The following is a 25148-nucleotide window of genomic DNA, read 5'->3' as shown; positions in this document are numbered from 1 at the left end:
CAGGGCATACATCCCAGGCGGCACCGTCTGCGTGGTCGAAAAGCCGCCCCGCTCCGGATATGTGGAAATGTGGAAAGTCGACACCATCTGCAGAACCTGAAGAAGTACGAGGCGAACATATGACGTTTTTGGTACATTAAACACCAACAATTATTATAAATATCATTTCATCTGAGATTTTGGACTGTTGAGCATAATAATAATAATAATACGTGCTTTATCTTTCATCAAGGAGAGGAGGAAGGCTGGTGAAAGAAAGCTGAGAAGCAACCTGACTAGCTCCTGCCATATTGCCCCCACCCCCTCTAAATGAGAAAGTGCACTTTGATGAGTTCACAGCAATGAATGCAGTTCATCAGCTCTGTTAACAAGGCAAATGAAGAGGATGTGAGAAAAAAAAATGCAAGCATGGAAAAACTGGACTGTCAGCAACAATACAACACATATTCAATGGAAATGAAATGAATAGGAAGACAATGCAACAACTTATAATGCAAAATTAAACACTGAATTTAGGAGAACTAGAGATTTATGAGAAATAAACTCTAATGTATGCAGTTTCCTTAAAAAATGTATAATGTGATGAGCGAAACTGAGAACAAAATACAACACCCGATCCTGGGCCAGCTGTTTTTATTCTGACTTCGTTCTTCTCTTCTTTGCTCTAGCCACCCGCGCGCCGAAGCGCCAGTGTCTGTCTTTCTTGGTCATGACACTCGGCCATGACTGCGCGCGCGCGGATCTGGCGGCAAAGTTTCTGGTGGGCGGGCTTGGCTGCATCAGGGTGGTCGGCCGCGGCCACAATGGAAGTTTGTCGAAATTGGCTCCGGCGGCCGACACTGGCTATGTCGCCCGGATCGTTCGCCATGTCGTGGTGGGGACTGGGTCCTGGTCGGTCCCTTTGTTGATGATGACTCCGCGGGACAACATTGACTGTCGCGTGGCAGTCTACAGCCTCGGCCACACTGCGACTTTTCAGAGAAAGTTGTTCGACTCCGGTTTTCCTTTGCTGGACCGAGCAGGCATTGTCGTGGTAGAAGTTTTCTGCGGTGGTGTGATTTTCTTGGAGATGGTTCTGGTGGGAGGCCCCGACTGGATCGACATGGTCGCAAGTTGATCACAGAACGATTTCGTTTGCACCACCACATTTCAGAAAACAGGGCAGGAAATGGTGGATCCGGCAACAAAACGAGTAGCATCTTGTGCAGCCGCCTGCGCAATTTTCTGCGGATCGAGAGATGTTTTTTGGTGCGATTACACATCTTCACAAACTTGGGGTGAAGTCCTCGTGCTGACCTGTGGCGTGGCTCCTGCGAAGGGACTAGCGTAGTTCGTGACTTGCGCAGCGTTGTCGCTATGGAGCTCCCGGACGCTATAAAGTCAGCGATTCTTGAAGCCACGCTGCGTACTGACGGGAGATCCTCGACGGAAGCCGTTCCAAAAATCGGAGACTCTACCGATTCAGGCAGTGCATGCATCGCACGCATATCCTCTTCCGTCTGGTCAGATAGGATGTTATTAGACTCAGCGGAAAGACCTGTCTCATTAGGTGGTAAAATGTCCAGTAGGATGGGGGCCGTTGCCTCTAAGTCCACCGGACGACCTGCGTTGGGGCTTCTTGCAGAGCGTTGCGCAAAGCTTGCCATCAGGGACCCGCTGGACACAGCTACACCGTCGGGCCGGTGCTCCTCAGGAGCTCTAAGTACGACAGCAGAAATGTCTGTGCAAGGCAGAGTTACACGATTGTGATTGTTCCCTACATCTTGGTCACCGAGAGATGACAGGATGGTAGGGGCTCGAATCGCATCCTCTAGGTCGGGCTTTTCCCGAGTTCCGTCCTGAGAGAAGGTCGAGTTACATGGGCATGTGGCCCAGGGAATCGGACCGAAAGCAGCTATGAGCTTGACGCTCCACTCCGCCCATGACTGCTGCTTCCAACCTTCATACCGGTGCCACGCCGCTGCACCTTCCCGAAGACGGTCTATGGCCACATACCATTTGTGATTTTCTGTCCAGGCCGCACGCATTGCTAGCGCGTTGACGGTTGCCACCCAGCTGTCGGCGTCATTCCGGACCCCGTCGAATTCCGGCAGTCCGTAGATGGACTGCAATGGTGGGGCAGCACGTGAGAATGCTGATATCACTGAGGCAACGCCGTCGAGCTGGTCTGAGAGCTGCAGGAGGGTGCCCCAAAGCTGCCTGCATTGCTCCAATGGGCTTGCCTCAAGGTCGTGCGAGGCAGCTACGTCCAACACTGCGTTAGTGGCATGCAATTCTGGCAACATTGTAGGAGCTTGCTCAGAGATCGACGCTGTCAATTCGTTAGTCTTGACGCGGAATAGCGCGATGGTACACCGCAGGTTCGCGGTGCTGTCGTGTGTGAAGTCCGAAGCGTTGGTGATTGCGGTCTTCGAATGAGTAGCGGTTGCAGCACTCACGCGAGTGAGGTTCACGTGCAGAGAAGCCTGGAAGGCGTTCCCTGGCAGCTCGTATGTTGAAAGAGTGCGGCAACGGGAATGTAGGCCATGGGAAGCGTGAGCAGCATTCCCAAAGGACTGGAGCCGGTGCGGATCCCTGCCGCGAAATGGTGGCAGGGTGTCAATAAGGTCATGCCCTACAACCCCAGGGGAAGCCTGGACGCCGTCCACTAGTGGTTCGAAGGGTAGCTGAAGCGGCGTGTGGGACCCCATTGCCAAGGAAGCGTGGATGGCGTTCCTCAATGGAGAGGCCCGCACTGCCAACGAACCACGAAGACACGTACCGGTGGCTTCCCGCAGAGGGTTCACTTGTCGACTGCGCTGACGGCAAAATCCATAGCCAAGGACGCGTGGACGGCGTCCCTTGTGAAATGGTACCGGTAGCGTGTACTGCAGCCGCCGAGGAGGCCTTGACGCCGTCCCCGAACGATGGTGGCAGTGGCGGCAGGTGAACAGCTGCTGAGGAGGCCTTGATGCTGTCCTCAAGCGGCGCTTATCACGGCTCTCCTGGATGACGAAGCCCGGAAGTAAGACTTCTTCTTCGTCGACTGCGCCATTGTGATGAGCGAGACAGAAAACAAGATACAACACCCGATCCTGGGCCAGCTATTCTTATTCTGACTTCGTTCTTCTCTTCTTTGCTCTAGTTACCCGCGCCCCAAAGCGCCAGCGTCTGTCTTTATTGGTCATGACAATAAACTCTGAAAAACTCCTTCCGAATTTCAAGCAGAATAAACTAAAAAACATGGAACCCTAGTAATAGCACATAGACCTCTTTAAGATATTCTCGATGCGATAGTGAAAGCTTATTTGGCTTGTCAGAGATGCCCCCAATAAAGACATGCTAATTTTCAGACTAGTATATTCAAATACTATGTTGCTTGAACCCAGTAAACAAAGTGGACTTTCAATTGGAGAATATTGTTATATGCGCCATTCTCGATGAGCAGTTTAATTTTCTGGCATTTATTTTTAGTTGTGCAGTGCAAAAGTCATTCTGTTTTGGTAATTGTTTTTTCTGTTCATGCTTTTACTTCTTCACATGTTATCCTCCTTTTTTGAGACGAATTTAAGTTGGCACATCACGAAATATTGAACAGTTGTCAGTTTCCACCCATGGTTCATGGTTCTTTTATGCCTTCCATAAGTACCTTCTGTGCCTCCTATGCAATACAAAGTTGAGCTGCTTGTGCAGGCACTGCATATCTTGATTGGTGCGGGCGCAGTCGTGCGTACCCTATCTTAAGGGGGGGTCCACAGATGGCCTGTACCTTTGCCCATGTCATGGTCTAAAGACGTACAAATTATGCTGAGTCAACTGTATTAAGTTGCACATTGTGATGCAGATATCCATAATCAAGGCAGCCAAGGCACAGGGCCACGCAGTGACCTGCGAGGTGACGCCACACCACTTGTTTCTCACTGTTGATGACATCGACCGGCTCGGCCCAAACGTGGCCAAGGTCAAGCCACCCCTGATGACAGCCAAGGACCAGAAGGCCCTCTGGGACAACATTGACATCATCGACTGCATCGCCACTGACCATGGTGGGTGGTGTATTCATCTAGAATGGGTACTGTGTTGTCAGTGGCACGCGATTGCAGATGAAACTTGGCTGTCGTACTTTTTAGCTGTCGTAATTTGAGCTGATGGCCTCCTAGTTAGTCCCAGCTTTCACTTAATTATAGCAAATTAAGTTATACTCACCTATACTTAATTAGCATAATTATACATGTGCTCAAGTATCTGGTAACATAGCTGAATTACCAAATGTAATTACTCTTAATTATGTATACTGCTATTTAACACAATGTTTAGCTGGGCTTAATTAGACTCAATTCAGTCAATGGTAATTAGTATATTTCAGAGCTTGGCTTCGTTAGGAATATTACTTAATTTCTAAAATTGATAGGACTTGATTAGTTTAGCTTAATTATGTCTAATTACAATAATACTTGAGGTTTTACGTCTCCAGACCGGGATATTGTGAAGGGCTCCAGAAATTTTGACCATCTTGTGTTCTGTAACATGTGCTGAGCTTGGCTTCTCTAGTCTCACTTGCATTAGACTTGGATTGCCTGTTTTTTGTGGCTCAAATAAAAAGGAAAGGGGAGGCAGGCGAGTTGTGATGCTTTATCTGGGAGTCCCTTCTGCGTACCACCGACTCGGCAAAGCAACGTCAGATAATCTCACGCGCATTGGAGGCCACGGTGCCCCAAGGAACCCCCGCTGACCTCCATTAAGCAGCGTAATCGACCTCTGGGCCGGTCCCCTCTTTTGGGAGAAATAAAGTTTTGATCATCATCATCATCATCTGTGGCTCATACCTGTTTTTGATAGTAACAGGTTTGTGATTATGCAAACCAGCGTAATGAAAAGTTTAATAGTCCTGCTGTAAAAAAACACAACACCTGCAAACAAGTGGGTGGGACAGGAGGGTTAAAGCAGGCCTATGAAACGTGGACAGTCGATCCTCTGCATGAAAGATTATTGTACATTACGAGGCAATTCTAAGATTTAGTTGGCTATTGTTGGTCAGCAGTAGGTTTGAACTCTTTGAGGGGAGACGCGGGTCGAAAAGTCGCGGTTTTCCGAAAAATTTGTGCTTTTTTTTTTGGTTATATTGGCATCCTTCGACTATAATCTTTTACTTCTGAAAATATCAAGCTGAAGTTCGCATGAGAAACGATCTAAAAATGCTTCCAAGTGGGGAGCGGTGACGTGAGAAATGCACGAAAGTCGCCAAAAATGGCGTAGTTCGCGTTGTTCTGTCGCGAAAACGACGTGTTGGCCGCCATTCGCATCGTGCATGCCTTCTGCGAAGGCCTTCCCCTTCACAATCCACTAGTAGCCAGTCTCGTGTCATCACAAAGAATAAATAAAAAAACTAGAAAAACAACGCATACGCCACGGGTTTTGAATATCGCGGCAAGCAGCGTGTGGCCGCCATTGGTCTGCTGTGCGCTCCACCTCCTCCTCCTCCTATCTTTTTGGCAGAAGGGCGAAGCCTCGGACATCACGATCGAGTTGTTCGGCGTTTTCTGCAGTTTTGCGTCATGGCAAACCCCAAGAAGCGCAGTCTAGATATGCGAAAGTTCAAAACTCGTCCCAAGTATCAAGGGAAACGGCGTCGGACGCTTCCCAAAGCGACAGCGAACGCCGATGTTACCGCCGACCAACGTCCCGACTTTGGATAGGCCTAACACTGACACCGAACCCCGCGGTGACAGTGGTTGTGAAATAACCACTACCGGGGAATCCATCAGTGCATTCCAAATGAAGAGCGGATTCTTCGAGAGTGAACGTAGACTAGTAGGTGCTGCTACTGCCATTACGCTGCTTTGCAAGATCGATGTGCTGACTGCCTTTCTGGTGGGTGCGCAATTCCCAACCTGCCGCAAACGGAAACTCGGCATTCGAGAGGTAGCTGGAAAGCGCAAAAAGCTTTCAGCATTCCTCAAACTGGGCTGTGAAAATACCGATTGTCCTAAATCTACACTTTCATTCATGCACGTGTCGAGACATACTACTTCAGCCATGGGCGAAGGGACGAGCGCTTGTTTCGACAGCGGCAGCTCGAGCTCGCGTGATAGCTATGCTGTAAACGTAAAGGCAGTTCTGGCAGCACGCGCTATCGGCGCAGGCAACAACAAGCTTTCACGATTCTGCGCGATTCTCGGTCTTCCGAGCATTCAGTGCAAGCTGCTTTTCATTGTGCGCCAATTTAATGCAAAAAAAAAATGGTTTCCTAATAAATGCCAACTTTCCAAACTTTCAAACTTGTTTTTCTCATTTTCAATTTTTTTTTTTACAATTTCACGCTTTCCAGGCACCCTTTTAGACACTTATACTTATTGTGTAGTAACGAAACTTGGCACGCATATTCTTCAACACATGCAGAATACAAATATATACTTGAAATTTCAATATCTACCAGAATTAGTTGTGGAAATGTTAGGTTATTGTTTCAAGGGAGATTGAAAATTAGTCATTCAATACGATTTTTTTTCTTGGTTCTAATATTTCTGTGACGTACCTGTATAGATATTTGCACTTAACATCCTACCAAGAGTCAATAAAGATCACACACAATGCTTTTACTGAAAGTTAAGTACATAAAAGACTATCCGTAAAACATGCAACTTTTTGCTATTGTGCATGGCATAACACAATAACTATAGGAGCTACACAAAGAAAATGATTGCATATTTGAAATGTCCATGAAAAACTATATTAATAACAAAATTTTCAAGTGTCTCTGACTAAAATTAAAAAACAAAGTTCTTTGAGGAGTATCTCCCCTTAATATATTGTCACGATGCAGAAACAGCAGCAGTCGAATCCAGGAAACTCACTTTAATTGTACCAGAACACTGGTAAACTGATCGGAGGAGAACCTCGTCTTCTTCTATCGCTGCGCGTGTTCTTCGTTGTTCTCTTGGCGCTGCTTATTCAATGTGGCATTTGCCCCCCTCCAGAGAGCAGCGTCCCGATGCTCTTCTACAAAAGACGGTGGAGTAGATGTATGGTGTAAATCAGTCCGAAAAGTAGGGCTTCATTGGCGCAATGTGCACGATTTCTGGTTTTTGCTGGCGAGTTGTCGAGTGGCTGTCAGGAACGACCACGTAATTAACGTCGCTCAGGCGTTGTAAAACTGTGTAGGGGCCAAAATACTTCTTCGGCAATTTTTCGGACAGTCCCCGGCGGCGGATAGGACTCCATACCCATACTTTGTCGCCGGCCCGATAGACGACATGTCGGTGTCACAGATTATAACGTTGGGCGTCATAATTTTGCTGCTGGGTGATTCGGACGCGCGCAAGCTGCCTAGCTTCTTCTGCTCGTTGGGTAAAAGATGCAGCGTCCAAATCGATGTCATTGCAGTCGTGCAGTAACATGGCGTCAAGCATCGTCGTCACTTCACGGCCATGAAGGAGACTGAACGGCGTTCATCGTGTAGTTTCTTGCTGCGCTGTATTATAGGCGAACGTGATGTACGGTAGAATGTCGTCCCAGTTCTTGTGATCCACGTCAACGTACATACTCAACATGTCGGCAAGAGTCCTGTTGAGGCGTTCTGTCAAGCCGTTGGTTTGTGGATGATAGGAAGTGGTTTTCCGATGGGCTGTTCCACTGAGCTCAAGCACTGTCTTCAGGAGCGCGGCCGTGAAAGTGGCACCTCGATCCGTTATTATGATTGTTGGAGCACCGTGCCTCAGGACGATGTTTTCTACGAAGAATCGTGCGGTTTCAACGGCGGTGCCACTTGACAAAGCCTTTCTTTCCGCATAGCGTGTAAGATAATCAGTGGCGACTATTACCCACTTGTTGCCAGCATGGGAAGTCGGATATGGTCCAAGAAGATCCATTCCAATTTGGGCAAAAGGTACCGTGGGCACTTGAATTGGTTGTAATAGTCCAGCTGGTTTTAACGGTGGCGATTTTCGTCGTTGGCAATCGAGGCACGTGCGCACGTAATGCTTCACAATAGCTGGAAGTCTTGGCCAGTAGTATTTCTGTTGGATTCTGGCCAATGTGCGTGTGTATCCGAGATGACCAGACGTTGCCTCATCGTGGCAAGCACAAAGTATCTCCTCACGAAGTGACTTCGGAACGACAAGTAGGTGGGTGCTTCCTCTGGGGGAAAAGTTCTTCTTATAGAGAACACCACTATGTAAGCAGAATGACGGCAGGCTCCTTAGGGACGGTTGTTGTCCGGCCATTCAAAAATTCAATAAGAGGAAGCAACTCACTGTCTTCTTTCTGCTTGCACGAAATCGTAGTGGTGTCAACGACTCCTACAAACGCCGTGCTCTCATCGTCTGTGTCATCGTCGCACTTTATCGGTGACCTTGATAAGCAATCGGCGTCGGTGTGCTGCCGTCCGGACTTATACACGACCGTCATATCAAACTCTTGAAGGCGTAAGCTCCACCGTGCGAGCCGACCAGACGGGTCTCTCAAGTTGGTCAGCCAGCAGAGGGAATGATGGTCACTGACTACGTGGAAGGAACGACCATAGAGGTACGGACGAAACTTCATAACCGTCCATACGACAGCAAGACACTCTTTTTCCGTTGTGGAGTAGTTGGACTCGGCGCGGGAAAGCGTCCTACTAGCATATGCGATCACACGCTCGGCTGAGTCTTGCCACTGGACGAGTACAGCGCCTAAACCCACGTTGCTGGCATCTGTATGGACCATGGTAGGAGCATCCTCATCAAAGTGAGCAAGCACAGGCGGAGTCTGCAGGCGTTGTCGGAGATCGTCAAATGCAACCTGTTGATCGTCGCCCCATGTGAACGAAACGTCTTCTCTTGTGAGTCGTGTTAACGGCGAGGCTATGTGGGAGAAATTGGCAATAAACCTTCGGTAGTATGCGCATAGGCCAAGGAAACGCCTGACTGCTTTCTTGTCTTTTGGTACCGGAAATTTTCTGACGGCCGCAATCCTATCGGGATCAGGTCGAACACCTTCATGGCTCACCACATGGCCTAAAAATTTAAGCTCTTTGAAACCGAAATGACGCTTCTCGGGTTTCAGTGTCAGGCCGGCAGATCTTATTGCCCTGAATACCGATAGCAGCCTGCTCAGGTTTTCCTCAAATGTTTTTGAAAAAACAATGACGTCGTCCAGATAGACCAGACATATCTGCCACTTAAGGCCTGACAGAACGGTATCCATCAGTCTCTGAAATATTGCGGGGGCTGAGTGCAATCCAAATGGCAAGACTTTAAATTCATAAAGCCCGTCAGGCGTTACAAAAGCCGTTTTTTCTCTATCTCGCTCGTCGACCTCAATTTGCCAATACCCAGTTTTGAGGTCCATTGACGAAAAGTAGCGTGCATACCTCAGCCTGTCGAGTGAATCATCGATGCGCGGTAATGGGTATACGTCTTTCTTTGTCACACGGTTCAGCTTGCGGTAGTCGACACAAAATCGCAAGCTTCCGTCTTTTTTTTTAACCAGCACTACCGGCGATGCCCAAGGACTTCTTGACGGCTGGATGACGTCATCATCGAGCATTTTCTTCACTTGTTCCTGGATTGCTTCACGTTCTTTGGGTGCTACGCAGTATGGGTTCTGTCGTATTGGCCTTGCCGTCTCCTCCGTTATTATCCGATGCTTCGTCAGTGGCGTTTGACTGATCCTCGAGGTCGATGGAAAACAGTCTTTGAACTGGTGAAGAAGATCTACTAGACGCTGTCTCTGCGCTGGTGACAAATCCGAGCTTACGTCAATAGGTGGTGGGGCTGGCGTGGCTTGCGGCTCGTCCTGTTGTACTACACAGCACTCGCGGATTTCGGTGATCTCGTCGAAGTAGGCAACTGTAGTGCCTTGTGTAATGTGTCGTCGCTCGTTGGTAAAATTCGTCAACAGAACCTCTGCTTCACCGCACACAACATTGACGATACTTCTGGCAATTGCAACACCGCGAGAGAATAGGAGCGTCAATACTTGTTCAGCGATTCCTTCTCCAGTATTCTGCTCGCTGCACGTGACTGAAACAAGGCGGCACGATAACGGAGGTACGGTCACATCGTCAATGACTAGTAGGGATTTTCGGTGTAGCGCTGCGCTTTGATCCGCTGAAAAGGTCAGTACACCGTCCAGATGTTTGCAACACTCAGAAAGGATAACAAAAGTTGCGACGAAGGATGCATCCTTTATCTTCATTCTTGCGGTGCACTTTCCGGTAGGTGTGAGTAGCTGCCCTCCAGCTCCTCTTATCTGCGGTCCTGTCCATTCCATTCTAACCTTCCTGAGCGTGTCTGCCAGACTCTCACTCATTATTGAGAAGTCCGCGCCAGTGTCGACCAATGCCATGACGTCATGTCCGTCAATCGTAATTGCAACTTCGCCAGTAACAACCCCATCTTTCGTCGATTCATTGAAAATGTGTCTCTCTTCGCTCGGCAGTAATGGGGGATTTTCAGCACTTCGACGATTCGCAACCTTCCCCCCTGAGGTCGCTGCTTTTAGTTTCCCCGGCGTGGACTAGGAGATCTCCCTCTTGGCATGTCAGTGGTGCTCCGTCTAGAGGATGGAGAATAACGCCCAGGAGAGGGTGAGCGTGACCGAAACCCAGGAGGAACATCCCGCGGGGTCATGACACTCGTGTCGACGTCAGGTGTTCTGTTGAAATGGCGCCGAGGAACCGTAGAAGGAAACCCTTGGTACCCTGCGGCGCGATACGGGCAATATCGAACGATGTGGCCTGCTTCCCCACAGTGAAAGCACAGGGGCCTATTATCAGGGGTACGCCAGATGTCAGTTTTGCAAAGTGGTGGCCGCCTCGGCATCGAAGTTTCTCTGTAGTACCAAGGCGCTGTCGGCGGATGTTGCTGGTGGTACTGATGTGTTGTCGGCAGGTTCGCTGGCTGTCGGCGGACTACGTCTGCATAGCTTGCCCTGGGAGTGCTCGTGTTCGGCTCAGGAAGCGAGAGCGCTTGCCTGATCTCCTGGCGTACAACTTCCGTTACTGAGGCGATCGCGCAGTCATTTGGTTTGGCGACGAGTTCCTTGACCTTTTCTTGTACGATTTCTCGTATTAGTTGGCGCAGAGAACCTTCGTCGGGTGTTGTTGCTGTGGTAGTGGCTGCCACGCTGATCGGTGCACGGTGGGTTGGGCGGTCATACTGGCGATAACGTAGATGCAGTGCGCGTTCGATAGTTGTCGCCTCCTTGGAGAATTCATCCACACTTGTAGGCGGGTGTCGTACGAGACTAGCGAACAGCTGCTCCTTAATGTCCCGCATGAGGTGGCTAACCTTTTTGGCTTCGGGCATATCAGGATCTGCTCGACGAAATAACCGCGCCATGTCCTCAACAAACATCGTAACGGATTCATTTGGTTTCTGAATCCGTGACTCGAGGAGACGCTGTGCGATTTCTCGTCTTTCAGTGCTCGCGAACGTGTCGAGGAACTTCTGCCGGAACTCGTCCCAAGACAACCACACGCGATTAGTGAACCATGTTCAGGCTCCGTCTTGAAGCGGAAAATAAACGTAGCCCAATTTCTGTGTGGTCTTCCAACCGTTAACATTTGCTGTGTGCTCGAATTCCTCGAGCCAGTCATGTGCATCCTCATATGCGTTTCTGTGGAAGTCAACTGGAAGTCGAGGGTTCAAAACAGTCACCTGTGTCGTGCTTGGGCTGGACATGTTGGGGCCAGTGCTTCCAGGCGCCGTCATGCTTTCTGGCACAGTAACGCTTTCCGGCAATGGACCAAACTCCGGGCAGAGGCCTAACAGGCGCCGGCTGCTGCGGTGAACGGGGGTGTCGATGCGCGGAAGTCTTTCTTGATCAGATGCGGGGCTGTTGTCAGGCGTTCGAACATGTACCCAGCGCCTCCACCAGTGTCACAATGCAGAAACAGCAGCAGTCGAATCCAGGAAACTCACTTTAATTGTACCAGAACACTGGCAAACTGATCGGAAGAGAACCTCGTCTTCTTCTATCGCTGCGCGTGTTCTTCATTGTTCTCTTGGCGCTGCTTATTCAATGTGGCAATATTGTGCACGGGAAAATTGAACTATCTCTTATATTGAACCATTTTCGATCATGATAATGCTGTAATAACAATGCATTCTAAAATCTAGGGCTACATTGAACAAATTAAGCCGGAACACTCGATGTATCTACTTGCCTCAAAAAGTTGGCTTTCCCTCATAAGTTCTCGCATTTTATCCGAAAGGGAACTTTCCTGCACGTATTTCGGAGACTGAGCGGTGTTATTGCAATAATGCCGCGATGAGCAGGTGCAAACTATCACTTGCCATCACACGCTCTTCGCCCCCGCGGTTTCTCATCACTGCATTACTGGCCGACCGTGTGGGGTCACCGTTCACTTCTCTGCTCTTTGCTAATGCGTTGCATGCCGTAAAACAGAAGAGCCTTCTTTCCATTTTATTTATTTGTTTATTATTCTCAAAGCTCACGAAAGCCGATACAGTTAAACTTAGTTGAAAACAAGGCTCACATTGCCACTGCGTACAGCATCACAAGCAACATGTAAAGTAGGATATTAAAAAGAACTATACCAGCATTAGGGCTAACACAGACATGATGCTTCCAATACCCGACAAGCATGCACAGCTGCATCTGAAGATTTTGAGGTGCTATTTAATAGATACCGCATTTCAGGTGCTATTTAACCAATGTCAAATACTCCTGCGAATAATCTTGCATGCGCAACTAAATTCAATGGAAAAATACAAAACCAAAAAAAAAACTTATTGCGATTAAGGTCTCTTTATTATATTATAGTGATGCAGCCAACTTGCACCCCAAAATTCTTATGCAGTGTACAATAATTTCTTTAAAAGGTATATATCGAATTATCATGTATATCAAACTAATTCTTCTTTTTTTCTGTCCCTCTCTCTCTCTTTCTCTCTTTTTTGCTGGTTCAATATTTGAGGGTCCGACTGCGCAGTATACTGCTGCTATAGCTAAACTGAAAATACTGCATTGAAGGCAATACTGGTTGTAGCGAGGTGACTGCATTCAAACCTCTATATAACAAACCAGAATATAACGAATTATTGGTTATAATAAAATAAATGAATAGCTCTGTAATAGATACAGCGCTACAAAGATATGTTTATGATAAATTTTTGAGTATAATAAGGTATTTTTGTGGCAGGTGTGACTTTGTTGCAATGAGGTTTAAGTGCACTCTCAGGCGTTGTCATGCGTTATTTGGTATAACAAAATTAATCCAAATTTTAGAGTTGTGCAAATAGCAAAATTTTGGGTGCAAAGCGAATTCGAATATTAACGTGAGTGCACATTAAATCTACTAATTTTTGAATACTTCAAAGTGAAATTACAGAAAGAAAAAAAAGTTGTATAGGCTCCCAAGCACATTCTCACGAAATAAGAACGTGATAGCGCTTCTTCTGGTTAGTTTTATGAAACACTGGAAGGTTGCTGCCAAGGCGTGTTCCCTAGATGTGTTATGAAAAAGGAGAAAATGTAGGTGCCACATTGTGTTCTTTATAGGCTTGTGCAAATATTTGAATGCTTCAAATATTCGAAAAAATAGTAGAGTATTTGAATGCACTTTGATTCGAATTTGATTTATTGAAAATTTCAAAAGTATTCACAATGAACGAATAGTTGTATATTAATTCGTATGTAACAGTCTGTAAAGGTAGTTTCACTGCAGTGTTGGAGTGCTAAAGCATGAAAGCAACCATTCAGGAAAAATCTGCTTTGCCGCGAAGCCTCTCTTGAAATTTAAAGGGGCCCTGCAACATTTTGTGAGCATGATCAGAAAATGCTCCCGATCGGTAGTCGAGGCTACTGAGGACTTGTGAGCCAAATATTATAGCGCAGCACGCGTCCTGCGATTCACAGTAAATTCGTAAAACCAGATGAAAATTGCTTCTAAAATCACTCGTCACAGCCATTGCATCAGCCATTGGCTGATTTGAACATGGCGCACTCTGTCGTCACTGGGGCCGCGACTTGTCCACGCGTGCTCGCGCGACCACACTGAAAAGCCGTGTATTCGAAAACAAAAACAAAAAAAGGTCCACAATGTCACGAGGTGCGTGTTGACACATTTTTTTAACCTGTGCCATCCCTCCCTTTTTGGCTTCTAGCACCTTCGTCAGAACGAGAAGAGAATGCAAATGCAGCGTGCGGCTGTGAATTCCTAAGGCAATAGGCTTCCTTAGTGAATTCGTTCCATGTCTACTTGAAAAAGTGTTGCACGGCCCCTGTAAATGAACATATTGCCCTCAAATCAATTCATCAATTCGTTAGGCTTAAGCTTGTTATGGCAGCTTATATTCTCTAAGTATAATAAATTTTGAAATGTTATGTATTCTGCAGGCTTTGACTCTCAATCCACTGAAAGTCAAATTCTGCTACTGTCCAAAGTTGTTTCGACTTCCTTTGAATGAAAAAAAAAAATGCATTTGCATAGAAGCTTTATTTTAATATAAAAAGAATACTGCACAGGTTGATTAAGTCATGATAAATATACCCATTTTTTTTGTATGGCATATATACTATCCGAATTCGATTCCAAGTTATTCGACTAAAATCACTATTCGCTTCGAGTTCGCTTTGAACCTAAAATTCACTATTCGCACAAGCTTAGTTGTTTACATGATTTGCTACAACGAAAGTGGTGTCGACGACACTTTACATGTTGGCACTGGCATGAGTGCTGGTGGCAGATGACACGCGCTTTTCACGCATGGTTTTCGTGAAGCATGAAGTGTTTTCAAACCAGAGGTATTCAGTCATATCAGTTGCAAAACTGCGTTCCGAAATGCGGACACGCGATTGGCTGATTCTGCGGGAATTAGCAGGCTGTCACGCTATCTAGGAGCGGCAACGCGAAACACAAAATAATGTGTTTAATAGTTGGCCTGCTGATTAACAGGTAGCGCGACAATCTGCACACTTCCACCATCTGGGCTAATGGCATGTCCGGATTTCGATACATAGACCTATGGGGATATGCAGAATTTGTATGATTGAATAGCTCTGTTCTGAAATACCGAGCACCACAGCCATGCACACCATGGCTAAGCTTATTGCCTGAAGTTGTGGCTAAGCCTAAGGGTTGATAAGCGAGTTTAGGTCAGTGTACTGCAAAATGACGACGTGAATCAGTAAAACTTCCTGTAATTAGGCACCTTAATAACCAGGAAACAAATTTATGGCTGTTGGAATGTGGTTTTGAACTTGAAGGGACACTAAAGTCAACTATTAAGTCGACGTTGATTGTTGCAATGCCAGTCCAGAAACCTCGTAGTGTTGCTTTTGTGCAAATGAAGGGCTTATTTTGAAATAAAATCGAGTTTTAATGCGTGTCGAAATAGCGCACTTCAAATTACCTGCTTCAAGAAGCGAATCGACCGGACCCTCTCACGTCACTGTTGCCGTGCACAACGTTGCCCGGCTTTACTGCGCTAGTAGCAGCATACCGAATGCAGCGGCAGCCACAGCAGCAGCAACGGCCATTGATCGATTTCCCGCCATTGGCTTCGAGATCGCAGACGTTTTAGTTTCAACTGCTTCCACTAGATGGTACCACCTGTCCCGTGTAACCACGCGAAAATATAATTTTTGAACCATTCGCTCCATTCCCCATAGTATCGTCCGGTGGTTCTTTTTTCTGTTAATCAAACAGAAATGGACAAGCTGCATTTTATTGTGTCTCTTAAAGCATGGAACGTTCTTTATTTAGGGCAGTTCGATCGATCGATTACTAGGGATTAATTGTAGACAAATCATCTGATGTCATCAGGATCATTTTGAAAATCTTCTACTGCGGCATTTGTGTTCTTTTACATTTACTTTAATTTCTCGGTAAGTAGGGCACTGTTGTTAATATGATCGTTTTAGATGTCATACATTGAGCTTTCACTCTGACGTAAATTGTTATTTGACTTTAGTGTCCCTTTAACCGGTGATGTTCAAGTCAATTCTAGTTGGAGAGCTCGTAACCTGCGTCTTCTGCAAGTGTCCTAAGTACACTCAGAGACCATTTAAAAGAAACATTTGATAACATTACATTCCGAGATGTAAATTTACACAAACCATGCTCCTATCCTTTGCAGCACCTCACACGTACGCCGAAAAGACCCAGCCTAATGCTCCACCTGGCTACCCGGGTCTGGAGACCTGCTTGCCGCTCATGCTGACAGCCGTGGCCGAGGGGAAGATCACCATGGCGGTGCGTTATTCTTTGCCTTACCTTCAAAGCCTTTGATGAATTAAAGATAACTCTGGCATATCATAAATGGTAAGCTTTTTACTGTGCTTGTATTCCTAAGCACAAGGCCTGTACTCGGTGACAGTTTATCTTGACAGTAGAGTGGTGGCTACGAAAGTGGGGCTTCCACATCTTCGTGTTGTTCCGCAAGTGGTACGGCAGCTGGCAGCAGCTTTCGGTTTTCCTCACTCGCCTAGTTAACGTGTTTTGAAAAACATGTACGCGAAAACTGTAAATGGGAGAAACGTTTCGATTGTTCATTGAACATTGTGTCATATTATAAATGTTTTTCTTTTTTTTTTTTAGAACTTAACAGTGCATCTGCGGCCACACACTGACCCTCTACATCATAAACGCAACGTTTAGCGTGGAGAGCTGGTGTACTGAAGAGGTGGTGCTCTTGAAGAAATATAAAGAAAAAAAGGATTGTGGCAAAGCTAACAATAACTGTATATTACCTACTAGTACTTCCTGTATCTGCATGAGTCTCATAATAAATAAACGGGTGTTTATCTCAGCAAAGCAACTGAGATAATTATCAGTTTACTTCAAGTACTATTTTTCAGTCCAACATGTGGCATGCGTTGCAGTGTTGAAATAGCAAACACTATTAGAAAGCACACTAAGTTTTGAATATTCGCACATCCCTGGAATGAATGTACTATCGTATTTACTCGTATAATGAACGCACTCGCATAATAAACGCACCCAAAACTTCAGTCATCAAAATTTGGATTTTTTTTTTTCGTATAATAAACGCACCCCCTACATTCATCTGCTGCAGTCCTGCTAACCGACACCTGGTGCCTCTTCCCCTGTTGGCTCTGTTCTGTTTTTTATTACTTTGCCAACCCCCCTCAACCATCTTGGCTCGCTCCCTGCCCCCCAACCCCCTTCGCTCGTTGCCATAATAAATAAACTGGTGTTTATCTCAGCAAAGCAAATGAGATAATTATCAGTTTACTTGAGGTACTATATTTCAGTGCAACTTGTGCCATGCGTTGCGGTGTTGAAATAGCGAACACTATTAGAAAAGCCCACTAAGTTTTGAATATTCGCACGCCCCTAGAATGATTGTAATACCGTATTTACTCGCGTAATGAGCGCACTCGCATATAAACGCACCACCAACTTCAGTCATCAAACTGCGGATTTTTTTCCCTGCGTAATAAACACACCCTCTACATTTATCCGCTGCAGTGCCGCTAACCGACACCTGGCGCCTCCTCACTCGTTAGATCTCTTCCGTTTTTGATTACTTTGCCAACCCCCCTCAACCACCTTCGCTCGCTGTCTCCCCCCCTTCGCCGTTACCACGTGCCTATCGCTTTTCTTTTTATCTGTGCGCAGCACGTCCCCCAACTTATCTGTGCGCCACAGTGGGGTTCGGGAGCGGGTTCACGAGGGTGCGAGTGTAGAGACATCGCAACTGGTAAGCTCACAGCGAGCAAAAATCACCAAACTGTCAGTGTCAATTGACCTAGGTCGCTTCCTGCGCCCCCCCCCCTCCCCCCTTTCTTTTTAAGCCTACTTTTTTCTTCACTCTAGCTGTCCCTTCATTCCCCGTTCCCCGTGAGTGCACGCTTTTGGGCGCCCCTCGAGATCACAAGCAGATACCACTGTTGCGGATAAACGATTGCGAGAAAAAGTAGTTTCAAAGCGTTTTTATGGCGTGCGCGGGCGGCCCGGAGACAGCTTGCAGAAGGTAGCGCCATCAACCGCCGAAAGTGAGCAAAGTGCGAAAAAGAAGCTGTTTTCAAACAGTGTTCGCGTATGTAAACTGTAAAAGGCTAAGCGGCGTAACTATGTTTTTTTGCATTACCCCATTTTTTTCTTCTTCCGAAAAAGTTTTCATAAACTTTACCCCGCGTAATAAACGTACCCCCCAGCTTTACTCCGATTTTTTTAGAAAAAAAACGCGTTTATTACGCGAGCAAATATGGTAGATGTTTGCTCGTGGTTTTCTTGGTATTTTCGATAACTTGACATTCGTTTGCTTAAGACATTTTTCAGTCCCATGAGGTTCACAATAAAAGCTTTAACTGTACTTGAATATTTATTGATGCGCAGAATCTGCTCAAAAAGATGTACGACAACCCCAGGCGGATCTTCAACCTTCCAGTCCAGCATGACACGTACATAGAGGTCGACCTGGACGAAGAGTGGACTATACCCAAAGCTCCGACATACAGTCGCGCCGGCTGGACTCCCTTTGCTGGTCTCAAGGTTCGCGGACAAGTTCGTCGGGTGGTCATTCGTGGCGAAGTAGTCTTTGTCGACGGTCAGGTGCGTCTTTGCTACCAGTTGTTCTCATACTTTGCTTCCTTATAAAAAAAGCTTTTTTTATTTAGGTTGAACTGAGCCTCGCCACGGTTGTCTAGTGGCTAAGGTACTCATCTGCTAACCTGCTAGTCGCAGGATCGAATCCCGGCTGCAGCAGCTGCATTTTCGATGGCGAAAATGCTGGAGGTCCGTGTGCTCAGATTTGGGTGCACGTTAATGAACACGAGGTGGTGGGAATTTCCGGAGCCCTTCACTGTAGTGTCTCTTAAAATCATATGGTGGTTCTGAGATGTTAAACCCTACATTTCAATCAATTAATGCTGAACAGATTATTGATGTTGCAAAGTCCGACCAATAACCCTTACTTAGTAGGAATAATGCAAATGTTATAATAATTGGCAGCCTGAGATATTCAGTTTGCAAAGCAATAACTTACAATGCTACAAGTGGTCTTTATTCTACAGTAACTCAGCAACCATGTCAACTGTCTTGATGGGTTTTTCTGTTGTTGTTGTTGCTTTTTTTCTTCTCTCACTACGAGATATCGTTCTGCAGAAATCTCAAGGAAGTTGACACACGGAATGGCGCAAATCAGCTGTGTGAAAATTGGTGCATCAGTCCAGCATCTTCGACTCTTTCTGCCTCTCCCACTGCAGGTGCTGGTCGAGCCTGGCTTTGGGCAAGATGTGATGGCTGTTTCGGAACTCGAACGGAGCACAAGCATGTCAAGCCTCACACATGTATGTAGTTACCTCGTCTTTTCAAAGCAGAGTGACTCAGTAACATATTCTCGAATTGATGCGAAAGCTTTTGTTCAGCTTAAAAAGTCAAGAATGTCGTGTAGTCTCGCCTTTCCACTCCAGCTGACTAGTTCACTCACAGTTCACGATAATTGCTGCAATGATTGTTTGCTTGAGAATTGTGTGTCTGCTCATTTATTTTGTGGTGGTTCACGGGATTACATGGCCTGGAAATAGGGATTCAGTCGTTGCTGAGAGGTGTTGCTTGAATGCAGTGGCCACTTCTGTCTAGAGGCAACACAAGCATCTTGTTTCGACGCTGAGTGTGTTTAGTGAAGGCCTCTCTTACGTAGGGGGACGTTTTAAAGGCAAGTTGATGTTGATTGCTGAAATAGCGGTCCAGAAACCTCATACTGCTGCTTTTGTGCAAAGAAAGTGTTTATTTTGAACATGTTTTAGTGGTGCGCATCGTGTTAGCGCACTTCAAATCATTCGCCTGAAAGCGGTCTTTCTTGCGTCACTGTTGTGCCCAATGATGCCCGCCTTTACTGAGTGGTTGACGGCACTAGTAGCCGCAGAGCAAAAGTGGCGTAAGCCACCGCAGCAACAACGGCCATTGAACAATTTTCTGCTTGCTTGGTTCAACCGGGCCCAGCTAGATGGCATTATCTATCCAGCCTAATCAGGAAAAACGGAACTTTTGAACAACTCACGCCATTCCCCATAGTGAACCTAGACGATTCTTTTTTTGATGAATCAAACATGAACAGCCAGCATTTTATTATGTCTCTTGGTGCACAGAAGGTTTTTTTTTTTTTTGTATTGTAGCAAGTTGGTTACTAGTGATTAATTGTAGTGGGATGCTCTCACGTCATCAGGGTTCTATTCAAAATGTCCCACTTGTAACGCTCGTTGTGTGATACATATAGCTTAATTTATCAAAAAGTAGGGCACTGCTGTTAATAATATTGCCATTTTAGATGTTGTGCATTGAGCTTTCACTCTGGCATAAATTGTGGCAGCAATGATACAGTTTTAAGGGACATTAAATGTCCTTCAAAATTGTATCTATGCTGCCACATTGTTTCATTGAAGAAAACATTAATATAGTCTGTGTTAAGTTGGCTGGGGCTTCACTCTAAAGGTGTTTTAAAGCAGGGGGGCTGGTCGTTTTCTGTTTTTTTTTCAGGCACTAACTGAAAAGGGAAGCCCCGGCGTTTCCGAGACATTCAGTGTGGCAGGCGCTACAGTGGGGAAGCCAGGTCACTGGCGGCACTCGGTCAAGTCTCTAACCACAGGTATGATGTTAAGAAACTGTTGCCATAACTACCCACATGGTGCAATCGAATGCAAGGCTATAGCCACATGTATTCGAGAGTCCAATGTCAGAGTCAGCAGAGCCAGCGTTATCACAATTGCAATTTTGAACTAGCAACTTGAATGGTTCTTGCACAGTGTAATCACGACAGCATACTGTTATTATCTATTAATAGGGCTTGTGCAAAGGATGAGTTAGTTTATGCGGACTCAGGCTTTTAAATAATTGAGTGAGTTGCAAGAGGTGCTAGGGAACTGATTAGTTTCAACATAAGCCAGCATCCCATTTGAAGTGTTTGCAAAATAATTTTTGCGATAAATAAGGAACCATATGGAGGACGTATTGTTAAGACAGTAATAAGGTGTTGCCACAGTATTACGAGGACAGACATTATGCAAATCTTCATTATGGGAAGGTATATCTTTGGGATCTTGCAAATATTCAAGCATTTTAAAAATTCTCACAAGCTCGCCAAAATGGTCTGTAGTGGTGATGATACTTGACTGCTTACCCAAAGGTCATGAGATGCAATCTTGACTTTTACAGCGACTGTTTGGTGGTTGCAAAAACATTAGAGGCCTATGTGCTAACACTTAGGTGAAGGTTAAAGAACTCTGGATGGTTGATATTTCCAGAGCCCTCCACTGTAGCGTCACTCATGATCGTACAGTTTTAGGATGTAATACCTCAACAATTATTGTTCTTAAACCTTTATTATTATTATTTTTCTTGATTCGACAGAAATGTACAACAAGATGTTCCAGGAGTTGGGTCTCCCAGATAAACTGATGGTGCCAACAAGCGCGGCTGCTGCGGCGGCGGGCTCGTCTGAAGAAGCAGCGTCAGGGTCACGATTGGGCACCGCAGCTGCACCAGCGGCTATGTCAACGCTACGCAGCATCAGTCCACTGATGAGCAGTGGCGGAGCCGGGACGCCGGCGGGAACGGGGTCCCTCTCGTGGAACCTCCCAGACATCCCCAATGCGCTGCATGGCAGGCACATCCTGACTGCCGACATGTTCTCCAAGGACCAGATGCACTCGCTGTTCAACTTGGCGCATGCCTTCAGCGTGTTTGTGCAGAAGGACCGCCCTCTCGATCACGTGCTCAAGGCAGGTAGCACTCGCTGCAGTTATGCTCACCCGCGGCATTAACCGGTTTTAGTGTTCAACTGTTTTAACAGGTTTTGGGCCATACCACTCCCTGTTTATTCCCTGTTCTGTTGTTATTTCTCCTAATACGTTGCCAGAGGCTTGACAAATGTCAGCAACTTGCTTTCCTCATCACATAAGACAATCGGCAAGGTCACAAGAAATGTTATGACAGCTGTCGTTTCAATGTCTTGTTCCAGCATAGAGATTCAGCACTGCTTTGTACGACCAATTCCTCCTCCTGGATTGTGAAGCATGTTATAAGATAACGTGCTACGTGTCGCCAATAGCCAAAAAATGAGTGTCCCAGACTTGGCGCAATGGCAACGGGTGGCACTGACTGACGCTCCCTCGTTTAAAGCACATCATCATTATTATCAGCCTGACTACGTTCACTGCAGGACAAAGGCCTCTCCCATGTTCCACCAGTTAACCCGATCCTGTGCTTGCTGCTGCCAATTTATACCCGCAAACTTCTTAATCTCATCTGCCCACCTAACCTTCTGTCTCCCCCTAACCCGCTTGCCTTCTCTGGGAATCCAGTTAGTTACCCTTAACGACCAGCGGTTATCCTGTCTACGCGCTACATGCCCGGTCCATGTCTATTTCTTCTTCTTGATATCAGCAATGATATCCTTAACCCTCATTGTCCCCTAATCCACTCTGCTCTCTTCTTGTCTCTTAAGGTTACACCTACCATTTTTCTTTCCATTGCTCGCTGCGTCGTCCTCAGTTTAAGCTGAGCCCTCTTTGTAAGTCTCCGGGTTTCTGCCCTGTAGCTAAGTACTGGCAAGATACAGCTGTTATATACCTTTCTCTTGAGGGATAGTGGCAATCTACCTGTCATAATTTGAGAGTGCTTGCCAAATGTGCTCCAGCCCATTCTTATTCTTCTAGTTACTTCAATCTTGTGGTTCGGCTCCGCGGTTATTACCTGCCCTAAGTAGACATAGTCTTTTACAATTTGAAGTGCACTATTACCTATCTCGAAGCGCTGCTCTTTTCTGGGGTTGTTGTACATTACTTTCGTTTTCTGCAGATTATTTTTAAGACCCACCTCTCTGCTCTCCTTGTCTAACTCCATAATCATGCTTTGCAATTCGTCCCCTGAGTTACTCAGCAATGCAATGTCATTGGCGAAGCGCAGGTTACTAAGGTACTCTCCATTAACTCTTATCCCTAACTGTTCCCATTCTAGGCTTCTGAAAACCTCCTGTGAGCACGCGGTAAATAGCATTGGGGAGATTGTGTCCCCCTACCTTACACCCTTCTTGATTGGTATTCTGTTGCTTTTTTTATGAAGCACAATGATAGCATTTGATCCCCTGTAGATTTCTTCCAGGATGTTTATATATACTTCATCGACGCCCTGATTCCGCAGTGTCTGCATGACGGCTGATATTTCTACTGAATCAAACGCCTTCTCGTAATCTATGAAGGCTATGTATATTGGTTGGTTATATTCTGAGCATTTCTCTATTACCTGATTGATAGTATGAATGTGGTCGATTGTTGAGTAGCCTGTTCGAAATCCTGCTTGTTCCTTTGCTTTACTCTGTTAGCAATTATCTTTGTAAATAGCTTGTGTACTACATAGAGCAAGCTAATTGGCCTGTAATTCTTCAAGTCCTTGTCATCTCCTTTCTTATGTATTAAGATGATGTTAGTGTTCTTCCAAGACACTGGTACTCTTCCCGTCAGGTGACACCTCGTAAACAGGGTGGCTAGTTTTTCCAACACAATCTGTCCTCCATATTTCAGCAGATCTGATGTTACCTGATCCTCACCAGCAGCTTTGCCTCTTTGCATGCTCTCCAAAGCTTTTCTGACTTCTATCATTAGTGGTGGGGTGTCATCTGGGTTACTGCTAGTTCTTTTAGTATTGAAGTCATGGTTGTCCCGGCTACTGTACAGATCTCTGTAAAACTCCTCCGCTATCTTAACTATCCTAACCGTATTGGTAGTTATTTTGCCTTCTTTGTCCCTTAGTGCATACATCCGATTTTCGCCTATCCCAAGTTTCCTCTCCACTGCTTTGACGCTTCCTTCGTTTTTCAGAGCGTGTTCAATTCTCTCCATGTTATACCTTCTTACATCGGACACTTTACGCCTATTAATCAGAAAGCTCTGCCAGTTCTATTTTGTCTGTTGTACTTGAGACTTTCATGATTTGACGCTTCTTAATGAGATTCTTCGTTTCCTGGGAAAGCTTGCCAGTGTCCTGTCTAACTACCCTGCCTCCAACTTTCACTGCACACTCCGTAATGATACTTGTCAGATTATCATTCATTGTATCTGTGCTAAGGTTGGTTTCCACACTAAGAGCCGAGTACTCGTTCTGAAGCGAGACTCTGAATTCCTGTACTTTCCCTCTCAGTGCTAGCTCATTGATTGGCTTCTTGCGTATCAGTTTCTGTCATTCCTTCCTCAAGTCTAGGCGAATTCGAGACCGTACCAATCTATGGTCACTGCATCGTACCTTGCCAACCACTTCCACATCCTGCACGATGCCTGGGTGTGCACTCATTATAAAGTCTATTTCGTTCTTATTTTCGCCATTAGGGCTCCTCCATGTCCACTTGCGGTTTCCTCGTTTTCAGTGGAAGGTATTCAAAATCCGTAAATTATTGCATTCTGCGAATTCTACTAGTAGCTCTCCTCTGGTGTTTCTAGTACCGATGCCATAATCTCCTACTGCCTGGTCTCCAGCCTGTTTCTTCCCTACCTTTGCATTAAAGTCTCCCATCAGTATTGTATACTGTGTTTTTAGAAGTTTTCAACTGAAGCGTCATCATGACTGGATGTAGGCGCGTAAGCCTGTACCACCTTCATCTTGTATCTCTTATTCAGTTTAATTACGATACCTACTACCCTTTCATTATTGCTATAGTATTCCTCTATGTTGCCAGCTAAGTTTCTGTGAATTAAGAACCCCACTCCCAGTTCTTTTCTGTCAGCCAAGCCCCAATAGCAAAAGAATTGCCCATTCTGTAGCACTGTATAGGTGTCATCTGTCCTCCTAACCACACTGAGCCCTATTATATCCCATTTAACACCTTCTAGCTCCTCGAATAGTACAGCTAGACTTCCCTCACTAGATAAGGTTCTAGCGTTAAACGTTGCCAAGTTCAGGTTCCAATGGCGGCCTGTCCGGATCCAGAGATTCTTAGCACTCTCTGCTGCGTTGCAGATCTGACCGCCGCCGTGGTCAGTTGATTCGCAGCTGCTGGGGACTGAGGGCCGTGAGTTATTTGACGTATGCATGTGGGAGGTAGTTGCCAGATACTGCACCAGGGTGGCCAATCCTTCTCTGGTGGGGGAGTGCGTTCCCGGCGGTGGTTACCGGTGAGGCTGCACCCCAGGCCTCGTAATGCAGTTCCATCACCATGCGGATTTTTTTTTATCCGGTTGGGAGCTGCGCGGCACCGGGATTTAAA

The 25148-nt window shown here is 46.2% G+C and overlaps 1 protein-coding gene across 2 annotated transcripts in view; it reads left to right on the top strand.

Annotated features, from left to right (window-relative positions):
• The window catches only part of r (carbamoyl-phosphate synthetase 2, aspartate transcarbamylase, and dihydroorotase rudimentary), a 147241-nt gene that overhangs the window by 91083 nt on the left and 31010 nt on the right, over positions 1 to 25148 (top strand). For both annotated transcript variants that reach the window (XM_075873983.1, XM_075873984.1), the window contains 6 exons: positions 3824 to 4025; positions 16065 to 16180; positions 18290 to 18505; positions 19159 to 19242; positions 20432 to 20540; positions 21302 to 21672. In XM_075873983.1, coding sequence (XP_075730098.1) covers positions 3824 to 4025; positions 16065 to 16180; positions 18290 to 18505; positions 19159 to 19242; positions 20432 to 20540; positions 21302 to 21672 — 1098 coding nt within the window. The remainder of the gene's footprint in view (positions 1 to 3823; positions 4026 to 16064; positions 16181 to 18289; positions 18506 to 19158; positions 19243 to 20431; positions 20541 to 21301; positions 21673 to 25148) is intronic.

This window comes from Rhipicephalus microplus, chromosome 9 (genome assembly GCF_043290135.1).
Source record: "Rhipicephalus microplus isolate Deutch F79 chromosome 9, USDA_Rmic, whole genome shotgun sequence".
NCBI classification, from domain to species: Eukaryota; Metazoa; Arthropoda; class Arachnida; order Ixodida; family Ixodidae; genus Rhipicephalus; species Rhipicephalus microplus.
This window is presented reverse-complemented; position numbering and strand designations above follow the sequence as displayed.